Raw genomic sequence first — 26159 nt, forward strand, 5'->3', positions numbered from 1 at the left:
CTTGTAAATGTACCTTTTACTAGGATGTTTACCTCTGTTTGCTGTAAGTTTGACCTAAGGCTAGAGGGGGGTCCTCTGGGCTCTTTAAGTTTGATTATCCTGTAAAGTTATTTTCCATCCTGATTTTACAGAGATGATTTTTACCTTTTCTTTAATTAAAAGCCTTCTTTTTAAGAACCTGATTGATTTTCCCTTGTTTTTAGATCCAAGGGGGTTGGATCTTGATCCACCAGGAGTTGGTGGGAGAAAGGAGGGGGATGGTTAATTTCTCCTTGTTTTAAGATCCAAGGGGTTTGGATCTGTATTCACCAGGGAATTGGTGAAGAGTGTCTCAAGGCTACCCAGGGAAGGGAATTAGCACATTGGGAGTGGTGGCAGCGGACCAGATCTAAGCTGGTAGTTAAGCTTAGAAGTTTTCATGCAGGCCCCCACATCTGTACCCTAAAGTTCAAAGTGGGAAAGCAGCCTTGACACAGCCTAAGCAGGAGAGCAAGAAAAACAGGTTACAAAAACCTTACCAACACCAAGTGATCAGCCACTGTCAGCATGAGAAACAGTGAGGAGAAGGAAGATCAAGACAGGAATTTCTGGTAGAAGATAAAATCTACAGATTGGAAATTGTTTGCATGCTCCAGCCCCAGAAAATTGAGAAAGGTGTCTGAGATGTCATCCGACAATGAAGCAGATGAGTATCTCCGAGGAGGACTCCTCTATGAACTACCTCCATACATGGTATACAGGCTTGCAACCAGATGAGCACCCTCTGGTGAGCATGTGCACATGATTTATAAGAAGGAGAAATGGGTGGTGAATGACAGTGTGGTATGAAATGGAAGGACAGTGAATGCAATCCACATACTTGACAACAGAAGAAAATGCAGAATGTTGAACAAAAAAAAAATTGCAAATATTTAGCCAGTGAGATAACAAGTGTTCTATCATTCTGTTTCTTATACTGCACATCATCATGATAGCAAAAACACCTCTGTGGCAGCCAAGTGCTTTAATCACCAGACTGTGGGCGAGTTGTTTCCAATCTCTATAAGTGAAATGTGTACTCAGACATGAGTGTTTTTCTTCACCTGCAAGAGGCAGAGTTTTGCAGTTAACAGATTTTTAAAAATCCTCCTCTCTAAAGCTGTTTTAATCTAAAAGAGGGAAACTTGGGTTTGAAGACTATGAAGGGAAAACTGTTTTCAACTAGGATTCCTTGAGATCAGAAAAGATTTTCCCTTCAAGAGAAGATTACTCTAAGGAATTTTATTCTGTTAATTAAATGATATGAGTTTAAATTTTTACACCATGTAATTTAGTGAATTTGGAGGTTAAATTCCTGTAGAGCTGTTTGCCAAAGGGATTTAGCTCTAGGCTGTAGTTCAAAGTGGAGGAAAGGAAAGAGCCATTTGTTGTCTTCCAGTTAAAATGTTGATACAGGACTGCTTTATTATTTTGGGAACAGCAAGAGTGTACACTCTATAACTTGGGTTAGGTCAGTGCTGTGAGTTAAACAGATTTGCACCAGAGGAGGTCTGCCATTTTCCAGAGAAACAAACAAACAGAGAACTTCAGCATTCTTCTGTGAAATCATTTCACTGTGCACAGATCCAGAGACTTCAGACCGGACATTGATGCCAGTTCTACTTTAAGTTTTTGTTTGTTTTGTTTTTAGGAAAAATGGATAATTATGGTCTACAATGTTTATTCTCTTGTCACCTGCATTGGTAAAATGTATCCCATAGCACTTTAGAAGTATAAGCTCATCATCATTTGTTAGCCTATGAACTGATAATACATAGAAGAGAGAATTCTTTTTGTGCGGTGACTTATTTTAAAAGGAGAAAAAAATTTCTTTAAAGGTGATTAATATATTATTTTCCCCTGAAGCTAGTCAAGTAGTATAATGATTCATGAAGTACTTTGGAAAACAGACAATGAAACTATGCAGTAAGAAAAAAGGGTGACAGCAGAGAACCTACACATAACTATATTATTTCATCAGGACATTATCTGAGCTCAATCAAGGATTTGGAATATAGGCCTCAATACAATCGCAATGGAGTTAATTGGAGTCCTTCCATTGATTTCCAATGGGCATTGGCTCCTTAAGGTACTTCAGTAATATTCCTTTCTGCTAATACTATGCTAAAAGAAACCAGTGTAGAATCCAATGGGGCTTAACCCCCAACTCTTGCAAGGCAAGGGAAAGGACTCAGTCATGCTCGGCTCCTGGGGGGAAGTAACTAATTGCTTCCTGGATAGAGGAGGCAGAGCTAAGCCATATAAAGAGAGCTCAATTGAGGGGGAGAGACTGCAGAGACAGGTCTCTCTGACAGAGAGAAGCCTTGGACTAGGACTTAACAGGCAGGATAAGGGAACAATAGTAAAGCCTGAGAGGGGCAGAAGGGCTTTTAATCTGATGACTTGTTTGAATCTTTATATGGACTTGTTCATGCTACTTGGGAAGGAGTTTAGACTTTTATGTGACTTGACCAGAGATCCAAGCCACAGAACACCCAGAGGGGGAGTCAGGAGAGGATATAGACTGAGAAAGACTATTGTAGGCAAAAGAACTGGCCCTTTGGAGAGGGTGCAATAGGCAAAATCCCCTGCAATTCTGCATCCAGGAGTGAAGGGTGTCCTAGAAGTGAGGAAGCATGCTTACAAGGAACAAGTTATATCTTATTGTTAAAAACTTGGATAAAAATATTGGATTCAATTTGAAAGACTTACAAGCAGAATGAAAGTGATATTTATTTTTCCTTTCAAAAGTTATCAAAAATCAAAGTAGAAATCATTACAAGTAGCAAAAAATTCATTTTTTAATATGGATCTGATTTGGGGAATAAATGAATGTAAATATTTCACTTCTCCTTGTAATATCACTGTTTTAAAACAGAACTCTCCAGTGAGACATTAAGAAGCAGAAATATCAATGAATCAACTTATAACCATAAAATGATTGCCATTATATGGTTGTGATGCACATTATTATATTGCAGAGTTTATGTTTTTGACTGCACTATAACAATACAATTAGAAATATCGACACGTATTTATGATGGCAAAAGTATGCATTTTCTCAAGTCTACAAGAGTTAGTTGGGATCCTACAGCATACAATATAATAAACAGCTTTTTTCCCCAAAAGGAGACTATTAACTGTCGGGCTCAAGTGTAGACTTTCAAACAAACAGTCTTAATTAAGGTGTTTATAAAGTACGTAGAGACATCCATTTGTGAGCAAATAAAACTTATGTTTGGACATGCAAAGCAGGTGACTCCATTTCTAATTACCTGATCTGTGCATGGAAATGCCAATGTGGATGCACAAATGTGAGTTTGTGTAGGTACATCAAGTTGCCTACAAGCATTTTGCGTTCATTAATGGAAGCTGGTTGAATACTTGGCTCTAAAAATCTATATAGTCATAGGACGACGACAAAGTTTCCATTCACTGAGAAGTATAATATTGTAAATTTACAAATGAGATGGTCAAAAACATATATTGAGGGATTAGACTCTACATGCTATTATGTGATAGCATACCTTTATTCATATTCACAGTAGTGTTTTTTAAAATATGTATCAATGAAATCACATAAAATTGATTAACTGTACAGTTCTTTAGTAGTAGTACAAAACGTTTAAATAATTCAAGTTCCACTTGAAATTATTATTCTGACTCAATACGAGAAAAAAAAAATCTACTGAATTTAGGCAAGTACGTAACAGATAAAGGAAAAGTGCAACCACTTCAAATGTAGTCCACCTCTACCTCGATATAACGTTGTCTACGGGAGCCAAAAAATCTTACTGCGTTATAGGTGAAACCGCGTTATATCGAATTTGCTTTGATCCAGCAGAGTGCGCAGCCCCGCTGGACCGGAGCGCTGCTTTACCGCATTATATCCAAATTCGTGTTATATCGAGTTGCATTATATTGGGGTAGAGGTGTATTTATTTTTCCATCCATACTGTGTTAATATTATTTAATGCATGTTTTAATATTTTTATTGCCACAGGGTTTTTATGTTGGTTTAGAGCAGGCACAAACAGCATTTCATATCACTGAAAGGAAAAATACTTCCTGGAGCCTGGCATGAAAACCTACGGATTACTACTTTCTAAGTATATTTTCTTGCATTTTAAAATGTAATCCCCCCCCTTCTTTAGAATGCATTTCCCAACACCCCTCTGATAGATGCCACCATAAAACTGCATTATGTCACTCAACTTCCCATAGTGAAAAACCAACCAGTGCTCAATTTACCAGTGAAACATACCAGTTTATAGCTTGCCCACAACATGAAAGGAAAGATGGCCATTTCCTTGTTTAGCAGGGAATGTTTAGTTAAGTGATTCAGCCAGTTAATCGAGAGCTGTAAACATTCTGCTGTTTCACTTTTAATGTTCCACTTATCTAAGAGACTTGCATATTTAACAACTACACTTAGAGCCTGAGCCAAAGCCCAGTGACTATTCCCCAATTAAGTCCTGATTCAAGTCCCATTGACTTCTGTGGGCTTTGGATGAGGTGCTTTGTCCACTACCCGGGCGATGTGTGTATGGAGACCAGCGGGTAGGAGAGTTTCAAAATCAGTTCATGTTAACTGAAGAACCTTTCCATTCAAACAATGGTGGCATGTATTCTCTTCCAGATCATCAGGACATTATCAAAGATGACTAATAACAACAGCAGTATCCAATTGACTTCATCGGGAAATGGACCAGGTCCTAAATCCCTACACGGACTGCCTTTTGCCTTCCATGTATTAAGGTATGGGCAAGATGCATGTACATGCTCCAGCCCATAACTATTGTAATTTCATACTGCTCCTCCCTTTCCCTACCACTCCCACAATGAATCCCATCTCACCTCTTGCTTTGTCCCATTTTCTTACTGCTCTTGATCCTTCCTATATCTAGAATTTCCTTCCTATCCCAGCATACCAGATATCCATCCTCTTTCAAATCCCTCCTCAATATTCACTTCAACTGGGAATCCCACAAACTAAACCACATCAATAAAAATGCTGTCACACATGTAAAACAGAACCGTCTTCTAATCTCATGGGTTATTTTAAATCATCCAGCTGTTTTGACTGCAAGTTCTTAGAGATGGACTATGATTTTTTCTGCGACTTAGTGCCAAGTGGACTATAGGTTCCTAATAAATTATACATATTCACTATTCAGAAAAATCATTAATGAAAAAATAGCTAATAGATTTTGGCAAGATCCTGGAAATGCAAACAGAAAACTGGGTTTAAAACAGATAAAAGATTCAATTAAAACTTATAGCCCATTGTTTTTGAAATCTTGAGACAGATCCTTGGCTAAGCTGCAGAAGTTTTGTGCCAGTCCGGAAGTGCAAAGCCACCTGGTTTGCATGGCCACCTGAAGATTCCCCATATCTAGGGGAGCCTACGGGTGCAATGAGGCAGGCAGGCATTAGGGTGGGGCAAACCATTCTGCATTAGTAGCAGAGTTAGGCAAAGTGAATGGCAAAACTACCACTGGCTCCAATAGGAGCAGAGTTGGGCCAAAGAAGAGAGCTTTGGAAAAATCCCAGCTCTAAGTATTATTTATGCTTGTGAACAATTGATTGTGGGTGTAAACATAGAAGCTGGATGGAGGTCTCTTTAAGAGCTGTCCCTAAATATTTTCCATAGTTAGTTAGTGAGGGCTTATATGTTTTCAAGAAGTTAGAGACACAAGGTGGGTGAAGTAATATCTTTTATTGGCCCAACTTCTGTTGATGAAAGAGATGAGCTTTCACTAGCAGAAGTTGGTCCAATAAACGATATTACCTCACCTGCCTTGTATCTCTAATATCCCGAGACTGACATGGCTACAACACCACCTCATTCAATAAGTTAGATTTTTATCTCCTTGCATTATTCTCTTGACATATTCCTGTGATGTCTTAGATTGTGGAAATATATCACTGAGATTCTTTAAAGCAAGCAGAGAATTTATCAGATTTTAGAGTTATGCCTTCTAAACTTGCTTATATTTTTTCCACTCCTCACCACCAGCTATAGCTTATATGAAAGTTATTTTGAGTACAAATTTTAGTGGCAACGGTCTCCTTTGTAAGCATTTGGACTCCATCTCTATTCTATTGACTAGCCCAGTTTATTTTTATCTCATTTTTAGTCATGTGTCTTTATGAGCATTGAGATAATGAACCATCAATAGTTTATGTACCAGTTGATGTGTCTGGTTGAAGCTAAAATAACGGATAGTGATGTTTGTGAAGCAGAATTAGAAAGCGAGACTGATGCATGCAATTCTTGCTGCTGGTTTCAGGCAATCACCACATGATCATCCTCCCCCCCTAGATATTAATATTTCAAAGCTTTCTTACTTACAGCCCAGCATTTTCTTCTGCTAGATGCTGTAAGGGAGCCATAATTCTATTTGTGACATCAGTCTTTTATCGTGAAAATGATTAAGATACCACAGACACAGCACTACTGCTTTACTGTTTACATGATCAAATATTTTAGGAAGAGAGACAGGCTCTAAGAGAAAAGCTTTCTTTACCTATGAATATTTCCAATAATTACCAAATATGGCAAAAATTATAAAGAAGAAAGAAGATCAATGGGTTTGTGCTTTAAGAATAATATTACTTTAAAAGGATTCAACTGCATATGCGATGGCTCTGTATTGGGAATATGCTGACAGTTCAATAGGGGACAGTAAGACTAACAGAAAGCAAAATAAAGCTTTATCCTAGTTATTATAATGTTACAGCCAGTCTGCATTTTGATAGATAACGTTAACCAGGAGACATTAGCAATAACCAAGTTTATATTTAATAGTGGGCAACTAACTTTTGTCATATAAAAGCAAATGAAATCTAGGAATATATGATTCTGAAAAAAAAAAAAAAAAAAGAAGGTTACTGCTTCTGACTGTTACTGTGCCTTCTATTTCCTCGGACATGACCACAAACAAAATTTCATCATCATTTCCTACTTTCACAATCTATGTTAAGAATACTTTAGTGTCCACGCTTAAGCCATGCCCTCTTTGTTTCTATATGGTCTGGTTTTCCCATAGTCTGCACATAGGGTTGTCAACTGTCTAATCACTCAAACCCAAACACCCTTGCCCCATTCCTGCCCCGCCCCTAAAACTAGGCCACGCCCCACCCCATCCCTTCTATGAGGCCCTGCCCCCACTCACTCCATCCCACCTCCCTCCGTCGCTCGCTCTCCCCCACCCTCACTTTCACTGGGCTGGGGCAGGAGGTTGGGGTGCGAGAGGGGGTGCAGGCTCTGGGAAGGAGTTTGGGTGCAAGAGGGGGCTCATGGATGGAGAAGAGGGTTGGGGCGAGGGGTGAGAACTCCAGCTGGGCAGCATTTATCTTGGGCGGCTCACGGAAGCAACTGGCATGTCCGGCTCCTAGGCTTGGGGCGGCCAAGCAGTTCTGCGTGCCGCCCGTGCCTGCAGGCACTGCCCCTGCAGCTCCCATTGGCCGCGGTTCCCGGCCAATGAGAGCTGCAGAGTCGGCACTCAGGGCGGGGGCAGTGCACAGAGACCCACTGGCCACTCCTGCACCTAGGAGCCAGAGAGACATGCTGGTCACTTCCGGGAGCCGGGTGGAGCCTTAGCCCTGCTGCGCCACTGACAGAACTTTTAGCGGCCTATTAAAATCTCCCATATTTGTTTCAGTAGCCACCGGGAGATCAATTCTGATTCCAGGAGACTTCCAGCCAATCCGGTATGGTTGGCAACCCTATCTGCACACCTATATAAAAATGCATTTAACTTTGTTTTACTCTATTAAACATAAATAGAAGATCATTTAAGAGCAATATACAGTTCTTTAGCTCCAAATGCAGTGCATGCCCCCTAGTATTGCACAATGATTAGCTTGCATGGGGGGGAGGGAGGGAGGAGATTAGACACAACAAGTGAGAAATATCAACTGAAATTATTTATTGTAAAACACTGATTTCACTGGGAGCTGCAGATCCTCAGCACATCTGAAAACCAAGCTCTTCTATTTAGGGGCCCAAATAAATGTTTGTTGAACCCCATGGGAATCCTTCCCATTGATTTCAATAGGCATTGGAGCAAGCGCTAGGTAATAAATATGGAAATAGTGTCTAATGATAGGCACCCAAGATTGAAAGATTTGGCCTTCAATCTTAGATTAGTTAAGTGGAACATGATATCCTAGCCGCTTGTAGGATTCATTTTTAAATAGCTTTGTAGAATTTCACATGTATCCATTTTATCTTCCGAAACTGAAACCGAAAACCCTCCTGTTGCACATCAGCATGGCCAATGTAAGAGAAAACTAATATTCGAAAATTTTATTATCCTAAAAATTGATGTTTTCTTACAAGAAAAAGAAAAGAGCTCTGTGCAGTGTTGTAGCCATGTTGGTCCCAGGCTTTTAGAGACTGTGACGGGGTGTACTCACCCGCAGGAAGGGGTTAACTCTTCCTTGGTGGCTGAGGAAGCCATGCCCCCACATCCCTATTGGGCAATGACTGTATAAAGGCAGGCCACCCAGTTCAGTTGGGGCTCACCGCCGGAGAAGAAGGATGTAGCATACAGGCTTTTGCCAGGGAGCAGCTATCAACCCACCCCATGGACGCCCAAAGCACTGAAGCCCCAGCTGACACCCAGGCACCTGCTGATACCGAAGAGGGGTTGGAGACGCCAGGAACAGCCCCAGCCGAGCAACCTGAAGACACCCCAATTACTGCCACCAGAACTACGATAGGAAGTAGCCGGGGGAAGAGGAGACTAGCCATAGTCCCAGACATAGGAAGTGTGTTGCGGTTGGATCCCTGCTGACCTCAGTGGTGGAGCCCTCTGCCACTACTAGGGCCCTAGGCTGGGACCTGGTGGAGTGGGGAGGGCATGGGTCCCCCTACCCTAGGCCACCACCCTCCCCCAGGGGGTGGCCCACTACCCTGGCATCGAGTCCCCACAGATTCGGGCTGCTAGGCCTTGACCCTGCGAAGGAGAGATTTGCCACCGATTCTGACCATTAGACCTTATTGCCCTGTGACGCAGGACAATCTTATCAGTGTAAGTCCATTGAGTGTCCTACCCTGAAGAAACGGGCACTTGAGGGATGGGGTGTACTCATCCCGCACTGAACGGGGACCCCCACCCCATCATGGAGAGACAATGTGGGTGAGGTAGAAGAGTTCTGCGTAAGCTGAAAAGCTTGTCTCTCAACAGAAGTTGGTCCAATAAAAGATATTACCTCACTCAGCTTGTCTCTCAAGAGAAAAGAGTGGCAACTCACCATTCAAAAATTTCTGGTCATCTATTTAACTGCACAGTAAGATATGCTTTCTATATAGTCAGTGAAAGATAAAATAATAAAATACAAGATAAAGCTGCATTCATCACAAGATCTCAAAGCATGGATCTTGGTGCTGTACTACTAGCCATCATTACTATCCAAACAATAATATCTGAAATTCCTGTCATGGAGATTTTCAACCTCATGAAGCTGTCTAGCTGGATCTCTTTCCTGGTTTTGAGCTTCGGTTTACTTTTTCCATTCTTAGCTGATATTTTACTTTATTAAGGCATGATTTCTGCAACTAGCAACAATAAATTGAGGCTGGGTAGGAAGGAGGTGGTGTGTGCAGAATGGCAGGCCCTCAAAAGTATGGCCTCAGTAATAATTAACTTTAACATTCCTTTACTTTTTATATCCTCCTATTCCCAATCAGACAAGTGTTAATTGTTCCTCAGTATTGGAAGAAACTGCAAAACTACCAACAAACTTCCCTAAACAGAACCCTATTCAAGCTTATTATTGATCAAACTGCATGCACTAGTTCAATAAAGCAAGGTCACTATATTTTCCTCCTGAATTTTCCCTTCTCTCCCCCACACATGTCAACATTTCCAAATAAATTTATTTAATCTGATAAGCAGGGCCGGCTTCAGGCACCAGCTTACCAAGCAGGTGCTTGGGGCGGCCACACCAGAGAGGGGCGGCATGTCCGGCTCTTCGGCAGCAATTCGGCAGTGGGTCCCTCACTCCCGTGCGGAGTGAAGGACCTCCTGCCGAAGTGCCGCAGATCGCAATCGCGGCTTTTTTGTTGGTTTGTTTGTTTTTTGTTTTGTGAGGGGGGGGTGGGGTAGCTGCTTGCGGCGGCAAAAGCCCCGGAGCTGGCCCTGCAGATAAGACATTAACAAAACCCCTTCAGTAATAAATAGACTGATAATTGTTAATGCAACTGAAGTTTGAAGTGCACTAGTAAATATACTAATAATCCTTTTAACAGTATGATCCACTACACTAGAAATAACTTATGTATCGAAGTGAAAAATGAACATTTTAAAATAAACTTCTATATAATATTGCAGTGCTGGAAAAACACGGTGTGTGATGTCAGGCAGACAAAAGTCTTTACAATATATCATTTTTGACCATTACACTATGAAGAGGTCAATTCTGAGTTCAATTTTTTAGAGTGTACTTTTAAAAATCTGTGCACAGTAAGACAGAGAGACTTTGGCGTAGATTCTAATCTTGGTTACACCAATGAAAAAACAGAGTAATCCTGATGACAGTGGAGTTACGCTGCGGAAAATCCTGAGATCAAAATTTAGATCTTTGTAAATAACATCACACTACAGCACATCAAAACCAGTGTTGAGCATGGACTTTTTGAATGAATCTATTTGTGAGCACAACTGCATAACACAACAACTACATGTATTCTCTATACTCTGGGGCATGCTCTGATGCTCAGTGGGACATCAGCTGGTGCAAATTATAGCGCTATTGAAGTCAATGAAGCTATGACAACTTCCATCATCTATAAAATATATTAATAAATATAGATCTTTATTTCTTAAATAGTCAAATCACCAGGGCAACATAAATAGTAAGATTCTAGTCAACAAGTGCAGGCCGTGTTCTGCCATGTTCAAATGGTAATATATTTCATTTCACAACAACATCAAAACAAAGTTGTCATGGTAGGTTTTTAAGACTTGTGTCAGCATCTCTATTCTTTGCCATCAGTTTGCCTCAAAACTAAATGATTTAAACATAATGATAGATCTTACCCATTTGTGTTCATCCTTACTCATGATCCCAAAAGAGCAGCTTCGTCAATACTGTATCTTAGGCAAGGTATTTTTATGCATGAGGCCAGTTCACTACAGTGACAATATTACAGGACTCACTAACAAATACAACATGAAGGAGATGACAAACACACTTCCATTATAAACTAGAGACAGATTTAAGCAGCCATCTGGATCTGGAGTCAGATTTCAGTCTCCATCAGTGTTCAGGATGCATTAAGAATCCATCTTTTCAGTCACTAATAACTTACTTAAACTTTTCACTTTTCCATAACTTGAAAGATATGCAACTTACAATAAAATGTCAGGCCACATTTTCATCTTGCAGCAGGTACAGTTTAAAAGTTCTGCTCAAAGTTTAAGACTGGTCTGTACAATTTTCTAGATGGGGCTTAGATACAAAGCCCACCATAGTCAATGGAAGTCTTTCAAGATTCCTTCTCTGGGCCTTGCCTCAAGCTCACGCTGAGTCTGCTCTCATATTAAAAGTACAGAACTACACTTCAGACATTTTAAATATTTTATCTATTCCCCTTAACTATAGCAGAACAAGCTACAGAATGCAAGTAGCTTGCACGAAATATGTTCCAGCTGCCCAACTAAACATTCCTTTTGTTCTCTTCTACCACTTTAGGCTTCATGTCCTTTTCCCATGCTCCATTCATGGCAGGAGCTCACTCCCTTTCCTTTCACACCAAACATTCTGCCCCTCTTTAATCCAATCACTCTTAACACATACTTCTTCCACAAATCTTTATAACTTTGATTTAAGAAATAAAGAGTCTGTAGTACTTCAGGATTTGGAACTTCTGTGTCTCTTGCTTCTTTCATGTTTGTACAGCATCAGACACACAGTTTGCACTCAAATGTAATGTTAAATAAATCAGTGTGTGACTTTCCTTTGATGGAATGATCTTTAATATTGTGATGAGTTGGCAACGCAGTCTGTAGTCCTGATCCTGGATCCTATAAATTACAATATGCGGATAGACACCTGCAGAGAACCCATGGAGTTCTATCTGCAGGATGAGAGAGTAGCATTTTTCAGAATTGTATCGCTTCCTTTTTATAGCAGGTATAAGTTTGTTTTCATAAAAAAAGTTTACTTAGACAAGTAAATATGATCATAGAACTAGCATCAATCTTATAATCAGACCAAATTGTGCTCTACCACGTCATAAATATTATAATACAGAGAAACAGATCTTTAGAACTCTTTTTATAAGCAACTCTAAAGATCTATGTCCAATTTAAGTCTGATTTTTTGAAATGTGCTTTCTTCTAGTAAAATAATACTGATAGTGTTCTACATGCATTTACTGGACTAGACTCTCTACTACCTTGTGCACGGGGCAATCACTTACAGCTCTACAAAGCAAGCGTAAAATGCTGCCAAATTAAAATTCCACTCATTTACCCTGGTGGCAATAATTTACAACCACTTTAGGTAATATTCTATATTTGTGCAAGGCAGTACAGGATCCAGGCTACTGTGTATGGTACATGTCTCCTAAAACAGACTATTTCAGGCAATTAACAGAATAATTCTATTTTACTAATCTCACTCATTGTTATCAGTGAAAAGTCCAAGAGTCCTTATGCTGAGCACACACTTTAGTAGCCAATAAAAACTGGTTTAAAGAAGCAATTCATTAGTTTCACTTTTGTTTTTTTTTAGTTCTAGGAGTACATAGAATTGTCTTTTTACGTCAAGGGAAAAAAGCATTGATTACATCTATAACGTTGCTATTTACTTAAACTCTGTTCTATATTCCAAGATATCGGTATCAGGCCTATAAAGCTACTGGGAGTATATTATTGAGCCAGATTTCTTTTTCTTAATGTCTATTTTAAAAAGAGATAAACTAACAGATTTTTTTTTAAAAAGATGGAAAGTTCCTGTACATTTAAGTAGTCAACAATAATTATGAATATAGGGCCAGATTTGCATCAACATCATGACTAGTTAAGGTCTTACCACTAGTGCAGAACAATACTAAAGCTATTGTAGCTAGCCATGGGAAGATCATTCCAGACCCTGGGGATCTTCTGGTAGCAGATAACGGGCAGAGCGGGTTTTATGCTACCCACTTTCCCTCCAGCTGTAGAAGTAGGAGTATGGTTGGGAAAACCTGCACCCTAAGAATCCTGGGAACCACTTGAGCCTCTTGGGGCCATTAGCAACTGTCACAAATTAAAAACTGGCCTCAAAACTGCTCAAATTTACCATCCCAGCATTCCTGAGAGGCTGGTCCAGTGTTGTGTGTTTTTCTGGCAATATAAAACACGATTAATTTCTAATTAAGCCACGGAGCAAGTGAATTGTTCACGTACAATATGCACTTGTTTGAAATAAATTGGGTTTGCTGTAAGTGTCTTACTACATGAGCAGGGGCTATCAGCTTTTCTATCCATTAAAGACTGGTGTCTCAAAAATCCATCAGTTATTTACGCACTATATGCAAAAAATGACGCTGAATAAGATCTGCCATATAGTATCTTACCCAAGATTATTACAAACATTATTAATACTGGAATCAGGTATTCAGCTAAGACCAATAGTCCATCTAATCCAGTATCTTGTCTGTACTGCCCTTAGTGACCAAATGCTTCGAGGGACAGTGCAATCCTACAATGCATTGTTTGAGAAATTCCTTACAAACTCCCAGGTAGCTAGGGTGGAATCCGAGAAAGGACTTAGTGCTGCAATGCTGAGAATCAGAGCACCCAACTTTTAGGTGCCTAGAAAAAAAATCACAGGAATAATACAGTAATCCACAAAGCTGAATTAGGTGCCTAAGCTTCCTATACAATGAGAGGGAAGAGGAGGTGATAGGGATGGTGCCTACCTTATAACTTTTAGCCCAGCGGTTAGAAAACTTGCCTGGGATATGGAATCCCATAATCAATTCGTCCCTTTCTGCCAGAGGGCAAGAATGGATTAGAACTTGAATCTCCCACCTCTCAAGAGGGTGCTGCAACCACTGAATTACACAATATCCCAATGTGGGGCTCCCTCAATCTCCTGTCAAAGCTGTTGGATAAATAATGAAAGAAAAAGTGTTTGGGGAAAGGAATCTGGGTCCAGGATGTCCCACCTCCCATGTGGGTGCCCTACCACTTGACTTCAGAGTCTCTCTGTCTCTCAATGACTGTTTGAGTATTTATCCACAGGGGGCCAGCAACAGAGACACAGAGGTAGAAGAGGGGAATGAGGCAGCAGGTCAGTGGGAGAGCTAGGAATTTAACCCTGGCTTCCTGACTCCCAAGTCAGTGCCCTATCCTCTGGAACACACCACTTCAATTAAAGGGATACTGTCAATTTAACATTTACTGTTTCTAAGTATATTCAGCATCGCCATCCCATGAAAAATCTGTCCGTTGTATATTTTTTGTTTTGCCTTTTTGGCATGTAAAATCTCTCAGGTTGGCATTTTGAAGACTTATAAGAATTATAAGCAACGGTGTCTGAGCCTGGACAAGCAGCACACCTGCAAAATTGGGGAGACCTGCAGGGCTTCCCCTGAAATGCAAGAAGAGCTGCTCCTTAAACAGTGCTGGAGGATAAGGAGATACCCAGGCCAGAAGCCCCTTTTTCCACAGAGTGAGAGGAGAGGAAGAAAACATTCACCATGAGATTTTGGATCTTCAAACCAAAAACAAAACCCACAACAACCAACCAATCCATTGTTGGGGATTGCTGTTCTGTATTATGCATTGGAATTCACTCACATTTTGATTGGCTATATCCCAGGTTTGGTGATTTTTAGAACATGAGGCAGACATTTTTATTAACTCTGACATCTTCTTAAAATGAGGAGTGTAGACACAATACCTTCTTTCATTTAGACACCCGCTGTACTTATACAATATCTAATTTAAACTCCAGAGTCACTTGCATATTACATTGCAGTATAATAAAAAAGGAGAGCTCAAATAGATATGTGAAATAGAAATACCAGCATAATCATTTACTACACTAATATGTGGTCTTCAGTTTGAAGATTTAAGATGTTCTATAGTTTCCTACATCCTTTGTTAACCCAGGCCATGTCCTTTCACTGTGTGTGGAAAAAGTCTTTGACTGAGAGATTGGGCCCTTATTAAAAGGTAATTTCCTCTGAATATAAACATTTGTTACCAAGCTTGCTACAGGGAATAGTCTCAGTGCCTGCAAGCAAGCAAGCACGTGTAATACTGGGGACATGGATAACCCCTTTGAAGTCATTGTAAGCACTTACACTGGAGCTGTTTAATGGAAGCTAAAAGCACTAGATAGGTAGTTAAAATCTTCAGAAAGGTGGCTACATGTTAAGAAGGTTAATTGGATGCCACTTGTCACTTGGTTATTGCTGCATTCACTCTTGCCCAGTTTAGTTACAACTAACTTGATGTGAAAAAATGCTAGATCAGGTGATCTAATCTTGGAAGTGGTTCTGTGAAACAATATTGGTGGCGGAGGTGTTTAAATCAGGAATGCCACCAGATTCAAGTATTTAAAAAGGAATGATATTTAAATTATTTAATAAATTTAAAATAGGTGACTACAAATGCTAGAAGACAAGCATTTTGCACGTCTCTCCCATCTGTCCATTATCAAGTATTTTCTCCCACTTGTAGTACGCTGAGTTGCACAAGCTCACATACCACTGTCCTCACCCCCAAAATAAAAACATCTTAGAGTTCTTAAGGTTGAAGTACATTATAGTTGTGGGTTTGCCTCATGGTAGAGCAATGACATGCCCAGCAATTCTGAAAGCTATTGTAGTCACTAAAAAAAAATCCTAATTCCCCCCCTAAAATATGCATAATTTACTTTCAGTCCACACTCACACTTACTAGAAGACTTTTTTTTGAGGGTGGTTCCTTTTTCCAATTGAGAAGAGTTGGATGCAAGTTCTCCCCCAGGAGTCCATTAATAACTCTTTTGAACAACAGGGATTTTTCCAGGCTGATGGGAGATATGCTCTACTGTTTTCATAGCATTCCCAGCTGCTGCTGGCCTGGGATCAGTCTTAAACTTGGCTGTGTGAGCCATGGCAGTAACCTGTGGCACCACTAGACTACCGGGTAAATTCCTCTGTTTATTTTCTAAATAACTACCAGTATTAAATAAAAACAGATGTATTAAAACAGAAAATTGTATTAAATAAAAACAGAAAATTAATTTTTTAAACACACATTTACATTCAAGGAGCTATATGATAATCAAAGGGCACCCTAATGTATGTTTTTTACTGGAGCTACAATATATACTTTGGTGATTGCAGTACAAAGAGACATCATATTGGCTCCAATAACAAATGTCTTGAGGATTATTATTTAACTTGATAACGATGGAAGCTGAACTATTGTCAAATAATGTATTTTCTCTACCATATCGGCTTCTTTGTAATACATAACTTGTGTGCAATGAAGCCCAGATAATTTTGATAATGGGCTGTTTTAATATTCTATGCTAATAAACATTTTACACATTGTAAAAATATTTTTCCAGTGTAAACTTTAATAATGTATTGCCATGTAAATGTCAGTCAGATATGATGGATTGAAGCTTAACTTGGGAATCCTTAAAATGCATCAAAGAAAATGGGGATTGGGGAGAGAGGGAAATCAAATGGACATCAATCAAGTTGAAGACTTAGATCCCAATCCTGAAATTGGATCCATGTATATAATGTTCACATTCACAGGTTAAACAATATTGGCCAAATTTCCAAACACCTTATCATTAGGTAGAGAAAGAGTATGGAAGCTTTCAGTCCCAAAAGGAATTTGAGAAAGTAATAACTGAAAGAGGTTTCAGAATAGAAGTTGCAATTTACTCTTTATTAACCTTTTCCTTTTGTAACTCAACTCAATTGATAATTGATCTTTTTGATTAAGCTATATACAAAGAACTTTATTCATCCCAAAGCAAAAGTGAAATATTAAATATTGTAAGATAAATAATTTAACTCCTTGTATGATCTAGTCCCGTTGTATCTGAAGGTTTTTTTTTTCCCCTTAAAAGGGTCACACATTGTGACCCAGAATACTGGCTATAAGTGACACACAGCCCAAGTGTCGACCCAAGTGCATTTCCCTCAGAGTTCAGTTCGAGCACTTCCCAGGCAGCTTCTGGAAGTCCTTGCCTAGCAAGCATGTCCATTACTCAGAAGGATTCTGAATATTGGAAGACCAGTGGAAGCTGCAAATTAAGGTCCCATTGTGCAAATACTTATACACACGCTTAAGTTTACTACTTCAAGTAATCCTGTTTGTTTTAGTGTTCATACATGTACACAACCTTATTACCATGCATAGTTCCATTGAAACTAATGTGACCACTTAGAGTAGTAAAGTTAAGATTGTGTGTAAGTATTTGCAGGGTCAGGATGAGGAGAAAACTGCAGAGGAGCCAGCCAGAGACTCCAGCCAGTACAAGCAAACATAGACAAAGCAGGGACTTTTGGTCCTTTGGATGTTAAGAGAACTCCATACAGTTTTGAACAAACTCTCTGCCCTGTGCTGATCAATTGCATGCTCCAACTTCCACACCTGCTCCTCTTACCCTTTTCTCTCCTGCCCTGTCCCCAGTGCACATCCCTTTTATTTCCATTTAATTCATCCCCTCCTGACTAACTCCCTCCCCTTCCAACATTAAAATAAAATATTGTGGAGCATGCCATTTGTTGCTATCACATTGTGCAATCTGCTTGTTTGTTCAATCCCTCCCCCCACACTGTCGGACTTGTCTATTTAGATAGATAAACTCTTTGGGGCAAGAACCATCTACTACAGTGGCTCTCAACCTTTCCCGACTGTTGTACCCCTTTCAGGAGTCGGATTTGTCTTGCATACCCACAAGTTATACCTCACTTAAAAACTACTTGCTTACAGACATAAAAATACAAAAGTGTCACAGCACACTATTATTGAAAAATTGCTCACTTTCTCATTTCTACCATTAATTATAAAATAAATCAATGGGAATATAAATACTGTACTTACATTTCAATGTGTAGTATATAGAGCCGTATAAACAAGTCATTGTCTGTATGAAATTTTAGTTTGTACTGACTTCGTTAGTGCTTTTTATGTAGCCTGTTGTAAAACTAGGCAAATATCTAGATGAGTTGATGTACCTCCTGGAAGACCTCAGTGTACCCCCAGGGGTACATGTACCCCTGGTTGAGAACGACTGGTGTACTAACCTGTGTGCGTGTGTCTGCACACAGTGCCTAACACAATGGGCTCCCATTTTTGGTTGGCCCTTATACACTACCATAATAAATATATTTAATTAATAATAATTAATAAGAAGAGTGTTTGCAAGATCAGGGACTAAGACTGCAGAAACCATTTCTCAATAGAGCCCTCTGAGGGCATGTCTACACTTACCGTGGGGGATGGACACTGTGGCAATCGGTGCACCGGGGGTTGATTTAGTGGGTCTAGTGAAGACCCGCCAAATCAACCGCAGATCGCTCCCCGTCGACTCCAGTACTCCACTGGAACAAGGGTAATAAGGGAAGTCGATGGAAGAGTGTCTCCCATTGATGCAGCGCGGTGTAGACACCACAGTAAGTCGACCTAAGCAATGTTGATTCCAGCTATGTTATTCATGTAGCTGGAATTGCGTAACTTAGGTTGACTTACCCCCATAGTGTAAACAAGGTGTAATTCTCTCATCTTGAGTGATATCCTATCCCCACTGAAGTCAATGATAAAATGCCTATTGACTTCAACATGGTTGGGATCTCATCTCTTATACTTATATTTTGAAATAGCCTTATAGTGGAATCACTATAATGCATATACACTTTGTAGGTGACCAAGACGGTTGTGGTAGAATACTCTGTTCAGTAATGTGTTACATTCACTTAGAGCTGTACTGTAATTCCTATTCATATTTGTACATTTTGTAACTATTGTATTTCAATATCTTAAATGTAATCATTAACATTTCAAAGCAAAGTGAACAACTTCAAATCTACTTTAATCTATTTATTGTCTCCTATTAGGCAAATTTTGAAATTTAGTCTGTCCTTACGATGAAATTGTGTGCTGGGGGGAGGGACGGTTGTTGTTTTTACACAACATTTCAATGATGTATTTATGCCCAGAAGTAGTAAACTGGAAAAAAATTTACATCAACCTGACTGTTTGTTCAGTGCTTTGTAGATATAAAGCACTATGTAAATGCTAAATATTATAAATAAAATTTGGTTAGTACATTATGGGTTGCAAATCATTCAGAAACTGAATGGTCTATGCAAATATCACATTTGCAAGATTCACAAGTGCCACACAAAATACAAATCTTAATTATCTTGGAGATTATAAAAAATTTTCTTCTCTATCTTTTAAAGAACCAAGATTCTCCCAATGCACAATGAGATTAGGTTAAACAGTTAAAAATACTAGCCTGCCATTCATAAAATAATTCCTCCAAACAACCTTTCAGAAACATACAACTCAGGATTTTTCAACTTCAAAAAAGGGAGCTAGATAGTACAAGCATGGAATACATTTTGTATACTTTTGTTTGAGATTTTCTTCTTTTTAATGAAACTGATAGCATGGTGCTCCATATTTATAAAAATAATTCACTACACTACTTAGTTATGTACACAAACACCTAGGTGACCTAGTTGATGAAAAACCATCTGGTCTTCTTTCAAAATGTAAGCAAAAAGTTCCTTATACATTATATAGTACACTTTCTTATGCAATTTTGGGGGATTATTATATAGCACTGCTAGGAATCAACATTTGTATTGTCACACAAGAGATTAAATGATCTGACAAGTCAGTTTATATCTTTATGTTTTGTATAAATCTAAAAGTATTAAAAATGGACATTTAATATTATGGCATTACTAGACATTAGCATCACTTCACGCACAAGATCAGATAAGAGATTGTTTGTGCCATATTACTTTAGTTTCCTGTAGGATGTATATCACTTTCCTATTCACTTCCCTCATAATTTAGATTTCCAGGCGTCAGTAAGGGTAAGGGCTGAGTCATGAATACAGAATCTTTAGGACTACGTTCTCTCAGCACTTCTACAATGTAGCAATACCTAATACAATGATAGCGTACAGATCCTCTAGCCTGCATAACTTACCTAATGCTCTGCAGCGCTGTTGTAGGTTCATAGCTACAGATGCCTGGCAGGGGTTGCCCTAGTATAGGTCTTACCCTGATCTGCTCTCTTCCACATCCTTCTATCAGGAGACAGAACAACTTGAGAGAGGGAAGATGAGTTTAACTTCCTCTAGACTACAGAATTTCCTCTACTATAATGGGAGCAGTGGCTATCATTACTGTTCCTGCCCTCAGCTGCTATTCCAATGTTTGACCCCCACCAGCAGCCTCTGAATAGCTCTGTCATAAACAGATAGTTAAGGGTTAATACCTCTTTTACCTGTAAAGGGTTAAGAAGTTCACCTAGCTTAGCTGACACATGACCAGAGGAACCAATGCGGGGACAAAATGTTTCAAAAGGAAGGAGGGAAGTTCCCTTTGGGTCAGTTTCACTTTTGACCAGAGTGGGAAAGCTCCAGAATTCAGCCTCTTATCAAGTAGTGAGTATTAGGTGAAGGGAATAAATAAGTTTATGTTTATTTTCTTTTCTAACTTGTCTTGTGCAATTAGAGAAATAATCAAATTTGGTATTTTTTGTGTAACTAAGTTTTTGCCCAGGGGATTGGTGGAGGAGTCTCTCAAGGCTACCCAGAGAGGGAAAGGTTTTGGGGGGAAGGGGGGGGGAGAAGACAGTTTTTCCCAAATAACTCATAAATCATTTGGGTGGTGGCAGCAAGACCAGATCTAAGCGGGTAATTGAGCTTAGGGGTTCACATGCAGGTCCCCATATCTGTACTAAAGTCCAGAGTGGGGGTGAAGCCTATGACAAGCTCTTATTCCCCCAAACCAGGGCTGACATTGGAGACCCCCTACTCTACTCCTCAACTGCTTGCACAATCCCTGTCCTCCTTTCACCACCATCATCCATTATTGAGAGCCCCTCCACCAGTAGTACATTCTTAATTAACTCCACCCACCCTTGGAACTGAATTCTCTCTCCCCCCATTCTCAAGAACTGCCAACACTGGCCCCTCCTTACCTTTCTCCTTAACCCATCCACACCACCTTCTTCTCCCAATCTCTCATCTAAATCTCTCTGCCACCCGTCCTTCCCAGTCACCAGCAATAATTATAGGCAGAGCTTTGCTCTCAGGACTCTCAAGTTCCAAGCACATCTTTAGCCAACCAAAAGTTGGGAGACCAGAGAGGAGTATGAAGAAAACCCATCTTTACCATGTGTCATATTCCAAAACCTCAGGGCAGGATGTAATTTGTAGATCTTGGCTCAGGGTGGGTGTTTTTTTGTTGTTTTTGGTTTTTTACTTGTTTTGTTTTTTAACTGATTACAAATATTACCTTGTTTTAACCAAAGCAAACAATGTTTTAAGTTTTTGAAAACATCAAAGTAAAAAGAAAATCATGATGGTTTATTTTAAAAACAGGAGGAAAAAAAATGAGTAAAATGCCTATTTTTTTTATATTCCATTTTCAATCACATCACAGATTGTGTGGTGCAATTTACTTATCATATGTAAACTAATGTGGTAGCTGTACTTGTGGTAATATTAGAAAGCAAGTCCTATTTGTAGCAAGGTGTGCCTTTCTGGAATTGAGTGTAGTGAACTTGTGATATCACCATCTCTCAGTTTATATTTTGTCCTACTTCCACCATCACAGATTTAATTTCAATAAATCCTAAATTGTCAGGGACATTAGAGCAACAGCCAAAAGAGTGGTTAGGGGCCTGTATCCTGTTCTCCTTGAGATCAGTAATTAAACCCCCAATCTCTTCTAGAGACAATACCAAGGCTTAAGGGCCAGACCATATATCAAACTATTGAATCTAATGGGAGTTTTGCAATAGATCTCAATAAGAACAGGACTGGTTCCTTAAGGAATAAATAGGTGCTGTCAATTAATATTCAAATCACTTTAATCAATTTCCTGTTTAAGGTTACGAGGAAGATTTTTACAAGCGACATACCTGTGGCAGTGCTGAATTGAGCTGTCGCTGGAGGGAGTCTCTGTCGTAGATGACATCCTGAAGGCGTTGCTGTGCAAGCGACAGGCTTTCCTGAGTCTCCCGAAGGGTATCAAGGAGACGATCTCTTTCATCTAGCATGTTCACCATCAGTTGTTCAAAGTGAGAATCCGAGTCCGACCCACTACTCTGGGACCCCCGTTGACTCATTGGGGTGTCCTCATTTATCGTTGGCATCACTTCACACATCATTTCTTTAAAATAAGAAGTTAGAGGAAAAAATCTTAGGTAGAAAAACATTTAGGGGAACTTTATATGAGGAATTTAATATAGTCACAAACTGCTAGCACATTATTGCATTGATTCACATCTCAACTTTAGGTTTTCACTAGTCACATGGCTGACAAAATAACTGATCATTCAACATTGCAAAAATGTTGAATACACTTCCTATATAAGGGTAAGAGATATTTAATTTATATGAATGGCTTGACACAAAAAATCATGTCAAAAATTTCCTTTTTGGTTTAGTTCATTTTATCTTTCCTTTGTCCTCTATCATTTTCCACTTGTTTGTATTGATGCCAATAATTGCAGAGTTGGGTCCTGCTGCAGGCTTTTCTACGGCAGACTCCAGACTGACCATTGATCTAGTACAGTGGTTCCCCAACTGGTGTTTGTGAACCCCTGGGGGTTCGCTAAATGTTACAGGGGGTTCTCGGGAAAAAATTCCTTAATGGCAGACAGAGCTGTCCCTAGGGTCCCCAGGCAGCACGGGGCCAGCAGCCTGGAGCCCCTGGACTTCCAAGAGCTAAGCAGATCAAAGCAAGCATACCTATCACACTGAGGAGATTTAAACTTCAAGACTCCTTGTAAGAAATGGAAAGGGAGGTGGATATTTTTTGCTGTTTTTTAAATTAAATAGGCAGCTAGTATTGTTTTTAAAATTATTATGAAGAACAAGTTTAAGCTTTGTTGTAACATGCATTGTTTGCCTGGACTGCTCAAGACCTGAATGCTTGTGTAGGAGTAATTCTTTGAATTGGCTTCTTAAATACCTTCATGCTGTTTCACATCTGATACTCCTTGATGAAACATAGGAGCCTTGTCTTATAACAGGCTTATTCAAAGTGATACAAGCTACAAAAGTCAGATCTTGGAAGAGTGTTGCCGTTTTCCTAATGTAATAAAAATATCAATGATAAATAATAATTAATAATAAATAGTGTGTAATAAGCATGTCAAATTTTATATTTCCAAGATCACTGCTTTTATAATTTATACTCAGGTAAAGGAAAAAATCCCTGCAAATATTCATTTTTAGGAGGGGGTTCGCGAGACTTGACATTTTAGTGAAAGGGGTTCACCAGTTGTTAAAGTTTGGGAACCACTGATCTAGTAGCATGCTGCCTTAATAATGCGAGGTTAATCTATCTTTCTACCTAGTTTTTCCTTCCCTCAGGGGGAATTACTTTAAAGTGATCTCTCTGAGTAAGATGTCAAAGACTAGAGGCTCACTGCTAATTGCTATCCTTGTGATACCTTGTCCAAATTGAGCCACTAGGAACAGGACCACAATCGCATGAAGCCAATTTGTTCACCTAGGCCACCACACAAAGAGTGGCTTCAGGAAAAAAACACACCAAACAATTAGTCTCACTTGGCTCAGCATTTCCATTAAGATGCCTCTCATGTCCATCTCACAACCTAGATTTAGACATATGTGGAAACAGGAACCTTAAGATACTGGATGCTGGGTACAACACACACAAAAATAACCAGGACATTGAGGTTCTCAAAAGCCACATATGGTAGAAAACATGAAAATTCAATCTAAGTTAGGATTATGCTTAAAATAAACATTTACCTCTATGGAAGTCTGTGGATAAGGTCATCACCACCAACCTTAACTTTGCCCTTCCATCACTACTAAATTATACTCCTTTTATATATAGCAGATGTAAGTTAGATTTGGGTCTAAGGATTAGTCTTGGATCTTAAATCTTGTAGTCCTTACATATCAGCAAATATGCCAACAGAGTTTGTAATTTCACTAGCTGCAGGTTTAAATCTTTTTTTCAGTTTAGGAGTTTGCCTGTAGACCTTGTGTAGCCTAGAGCTTCTGGAAGCCTTGTACATGATATATAAATTTCAGGCACTTCCATTATAAACCTTCCAACACACAAAATCTTCACCATTTCACACTGTCAGTACCTGTATTGATTAGCTCTGCATATTCTCTGTTTTGGTAAGGATTTAAGACTTCTTAAATCTGGTATATTTTTCCCTAATAGAATTTATGGGACTGAAATGTTCTGTACCAGCCACATCTATCTTAAGGTCAGCCCAATGTTGTTTCAAGTAGCAGGAGAGTAAAGGTAGCTGAGCCATTTGTGCAAACACACAAAACCTGCCTCCCCATTTGTCACAAGCACAGATGATAATGCAGCTGCCAATTGTTCCCTGGGATTTGCTGAGACAGTGATCCAGCTTTATCAGGAAGAACTGGTCTTGCCTACATTCTAAGCAGTTACACAGACTCTAGTAGATTTCAGTTTCAGTTTCTTCTTTAGCCGATGTAGAGTGGTGAGCAGAGTAAACAGGGAACATTAATATCTCAGTATTGGTTATGGACCACTACCATTTAAGTTGGCTAGTATTTTCTTTGATGAGGGTCTCTGGTGTTCAGTCATAAGGTTCTCTTTGGATTTTGAGGGTGCGGGGATATGAGAAGCGGCAGAGTAAAGGTTATTTAAGTAACCATCAGTGCATTTCTAAGATTTTTACGTCAGTCTTTTTTTGTTTGTTGTTACTTGCTTTTTTATTATTATTATTAAATGGGTAGCTTTAGCCTTTAATTTCCAGCTTACCACATGTTTTTGGTTATTTGAAGAACCTCAAGAGTTCTATCGCATAATTAACTCAGGTATTTTGTAGACTCATGGATTTTAAGGCCTATTATCACCATCCAGTCTGACCTTCTGATTAACACAAACCATAAATTCTAGTTGAACTATTGTATACCGTGTACAGAAAGATATCCAGTGTTGACTTAAAGTCTTAAATGATAGGGAACATACCACATCTACAAGTTGTTCCAATGGTTAATTATCCTTGTTGTTATGAATGTAACTTATTTACAACCTTACCTCTAGTTTAACAGTTTTATTCCTCTATTTCCTTATGCATTTTTAATTGTAACAATTGTTCAATTTGTGGGTTCAATAAGGAATTATGAAGTGTCATGCCAAAGAAGCACCTGCAGACCCCACAAAAGTGCCAGATCCAAAGTCCAACGAAGTCAATTGAAAGACTCCCATTGACTGGGTCTGATCAAAATCACATTGAAAAGTCTGAAGGGAAGACCTACAGAGCTTACAAAATGTGCAGGAGTCTAAGAGCCACAAAGACAGAGGGAGAAAACAGGGTGAAGTTTGTGCTGAACTTCTAAGAGGTGCATCATCTCTCAGCCTAGGTGGAGGGAAAGCCTATGATGTCTTTAAGCCACCTTTGTGCTCTCCTGATCCTGGGCTGCTCTGGTGACTGGAGATGCCTCCAGTATAACTTAGTACGGTTTGGGCTTCCTAATTCCTAACTTTTGGTGGAACTTCAGCAGTCAATCAGTTCACATCCAAAGACTACATGCTTTTTAAAGTGTACATGCAGCATCAGATACTAATTTGTGATCCAGCTCCCATGAATTAAATATGTGCAGTGATAGTCTGCATAGACCCAAGGATCTGTATAAAGATCTCAGACCCAATTCTCCATTCCATTCCATTGTTTTTACACCAACTTCCTTCATTTCCTCATACAGATCTGTGTGCACACTGGATTGCGGACATGAAAATACAAATGGTCTATGTGCACATATTCCCATGTCTCTACTAGGCTTATATGTGCATGGTGCTATGCGGAGTGCTAAGATCTGTGTATCCTAAGGCATTGCTTCCTTTATTAATGAAATAATTACCCATAGATACCCCTGCCAAACAGTCACTCACCTTAGAAAG

The 26159-nt window shown here is 39.4% G+C and overlaps 1 protein-coding gene across 5 annotated transcripts in view; it reads right to left on the reverse strand.

Annotated features, from left to right (window-relative positions):
* Positions 1–26159, reverse strand: part of PPFIA2 (PTPRF interacting protein alpha 2) — a 642959-nt gene that overhangs the window by 611301 nt on the left and 5499 nt on the right. For all 5 annotated transcript variants that reach the window (XM_054027372.1, XM_054027381.1, XM_054027368.1 and 2 more), the window contains exon 2: positions 22150–22400. In XM_054027372.1, the coding sequence (XP_053883347.1) occupies positions 22150–22398 (249 nt within the window). In that variant the 5' untranslated portion in view covers positions 22399–22400. The remainder of the gene's footprint in view (positions 1–22149; positions 22401–26159) is intronic.

Source organism: Malaclemys terrapin, chromosome 1 (assembly GCF_027887155.1).
Source record: "Malaclemys terrapin pileata isolate rMalTer1 chromosome 1, rMalTer1.hap1, whole genome shotgun sequence".
NCBI classification, from domain to species: domain Eukaryota; kingdom Metazoa; phylum Chordata; order Testudines; family Emydidae; genus Malaclemys; species Malaclemys terrapin.